The sequence below is a fragment of the Triticum dicoccoides genome, chromosome 1B (assembly GCF_002162155.2).
Source record: "Triticum dicoccoides isolate Atlit2015 ecotype Zavitan chromosome 1B, WEW_v2.0, whole genome shotgun sequence".
Lineage (NCBI taxonomy): Eukaryota > Viridiplantae > Streptophyta > Magnoliopsida > Poales > Poaceae > Triticum > Triticum dicoccoides.
In genome coordinates, this window is record NC_041381.1 from 164,446,750 (window position 1) to 164,449,010 (window position 2,261).

The 2,261-nt window shown below is 48.9% G+C and overlaps 1 protein-coding gene across 1 annotated transcript; it reads left to right on the forward strand.

Annotated features, from left to right (window-relative positions):
* Window positions 1–206: 206 nt before the first annotated feature.
* On the forward strand, window positions 207–2,052 carry LOC119325822 (peroxidase N-like). Its single transcript, XM_037599549.1, has 4 exons — window positions 207–504; window positions 608–790; window positions 883–1,048; window positions 1,366–2,052. Exons 1-4 carry the CDS (start codon window positions 280–282, stop codon window positions 1,785–1,787), a joined length of 996 nt encoding a protein of 331 aa, XP_037455446.1. The 5' UTR covers window positions 207–279; the 3' UTR covers window positions 1,788–2,052.
* The last annotated feature ends 209 nt before the right edge of the window (window positions 2,053–2,261 follow it).

The window sequence follows — 2,261 nt, forward strand, 5'->3', positions numbered from 1 at the left end:
GGAAGCATGCTAAGTGCAGCACCATCACGCTAGTGACTCCACCATGGCAGCCAATTGCCATTTTCAGAATGTGCTATTTTGGCACAAAAAAAATGTTTGTTAACAGGAGAAGATCAGTGCATGCGCAGCCGCACCACTATCGCGATGACTTGTCGTACCGGGAACCAATATTCACCACTTTAACCGTCTATAAGAGCAACCCAAGGGACCATGAACTATGCAGGCAGTCCAAGTCTCAAAGACAGTGTAGCTATTAAGTGAGACTGTAAGTGTTGAGACATGGAGTACTCTCACCGCAGCAGGTTGCTCCTGGTGTGCTCAGTTCTTGTGTTGTGCCTCGTAACCCAAGGCGCAAGGTGCGACGAGTTAACCAGCGATTTCTACGACTGGTCATGCCCCGGAGTGTACGACGTCGTCCAGCAGCAAGTGTTTGCTGCCATGAGGGAAGAACCGAGGATGGGAGCCTCCCTGCTCAGGCTCCATTTCCATGACTGCTTTGTCAATGTACCTCAACTTTCTTCTAAACTTTTCTACTATATGAATGTTATGTTGCTTTACATCTACTGTTGTGTTGCAGTTACTGAGAAAAATGTTGCGGTGTATGCAGGGGTGTGATGGTTCAATCTTGCTGGATGGTGCCGACGGCGAAAAATTTGCACTACCCAACCAGAACTCTGTCAGAGGGTATGAGGTCATCGACGCAATCAAGGCCGACCTCGAGAACATGTGCCCCGGGGTGGTGTCCTGTGCTGACATTGTTGCCCTTGCAGCTGGCTATGGAGTACTCTTCGTGAGCACCTTACAGCTCTTATACTCCATTTTGTCAGCTACATTCAGCTTGTCAAACAAAGTATTGAGTAGCTATGTACTCATTCTTTTCAGAGTGGAGGGCCTTACTATGATGTTCTTCTGGGGAGGAGGGACGGTCTGAAGGCGAATCTGTCAGGAGCTGACAACGGTCTGCCCTCGCCGTTCGAACCGATCAGCTCCATCGTACAGAAGTTTACCGATGTCGGCCTCGACACAAAAGACGTCGTGGTCCTGTCAGGTAACAGCTGTCACAAAGCTAACAAACTCCACAAAAAATCACAACTAGCAACTAGAATTAAACTCTGTGCTACATCCCTGAACATGAAATTGTGATAGTGTAGCCATGCTTAACTCACAGAAGAAGCAACTAGTTCTGAAACTTCATTCCTCACATGCAAACTGTCACAAATTTTCTCAGGCCAATTATCATACAGTTGACCTGATCTTATGGAATGGCGTGCAGAACAAATAACTCTATTTTGTCAAGAAAACATGACCTAAATTCTGAACGTCACAAATTCAAAAAATAATAATTCTGAACGTGAAACCCGACAGGTGCCCACACGATCGGGCGAGCCCGGTGCGTGCTGTTCAGCGACCGGCTGACGTCGACCAAGAGCTCGGCCGACCCGACGCTGGACGCCACCATGGCCGCCAACCTGCAGAAGCTCTGCACTGGCGGCGACGGGAACCAGACCGCCGCGTTGGACGTGAGCTCCGCGGACGTGTTCGACAAGCAGTACTACCACAACCTGCTGAGCAAGAAGGGCCTCCTGACGTCCGACCAGGGCCTCTTCTCCGCCGACGAGGACGTCGTTGCAAGCACCACCAAGGCGCTGGTGCAGACGTACAGCGACGACGGCGAGCAGTTCTTCTCGGACTTCGGCGCGTCCATGGTGAAGATGGGGAGCATACCGTTGCCAGCGGGATCCGCCGGCGAGATCCGCTGCAACTGCAGGGTTCCCAATAAAAAATGAGCAACGGCGAGCAGAGCTCATCATCTGCTAGGTGAAAGATGAAAGGGTAGCTAGGAAGAACTAGCCGACTGGTTAATAAAGCAGGAGTGAGGATTCAATCCCAGGCGCCTGTGCACTGGTGCTAGCCAGTAGAACACACTGGGTGTTTACTTCATCAGCTGCTACATGATCTAGGAATTAAATATAGTCAATGAAATGTGTTGTTGTGTGTAATATTAATATGTTAAATGCTCGAAAAAAGAGGATCAAATACTCCTTCGCATTTCATAATGGTCTCATTATGATCGTGGTTTGAGTGCGAGCTGATGAACAATGAATGGACTGATGGCCACGTTGATTGATTTGACTCATTCAATTTCGTCACATCATGCGGTTGATCTTAACTGTCTCTACAGTTTGACTCGTCTTGCATGCTGCCGATCATGGCCATGTGGACAAGAAAATTATTAACCAGCAACAACCAATTGAAGATAG

Bases quoted from the DNA above. Each gene is read 5' to 3' on its own strand.
- LOC119325822 (XM_037599549.1), top strand. From the start codon at position 280: ATGGAGTACTCTCACCGCAGCAGGTTGCTCCTGGTGTGCTCAGTTCTT. The intron at 505-607 runs GTACCTCAACTT...CGGTGTATGCAG, and splicing joins TCCATGACTGCTTTGTCAAT to GGGTGTGATGGTTCAATCTT. The intron at 791-882 runs GTGAGCACCTTA...CATTCTTTTCAG, and splicing joins CTGGCTATGGAGTACTCTTC to AGTGGAGGGCCTTACTATGA.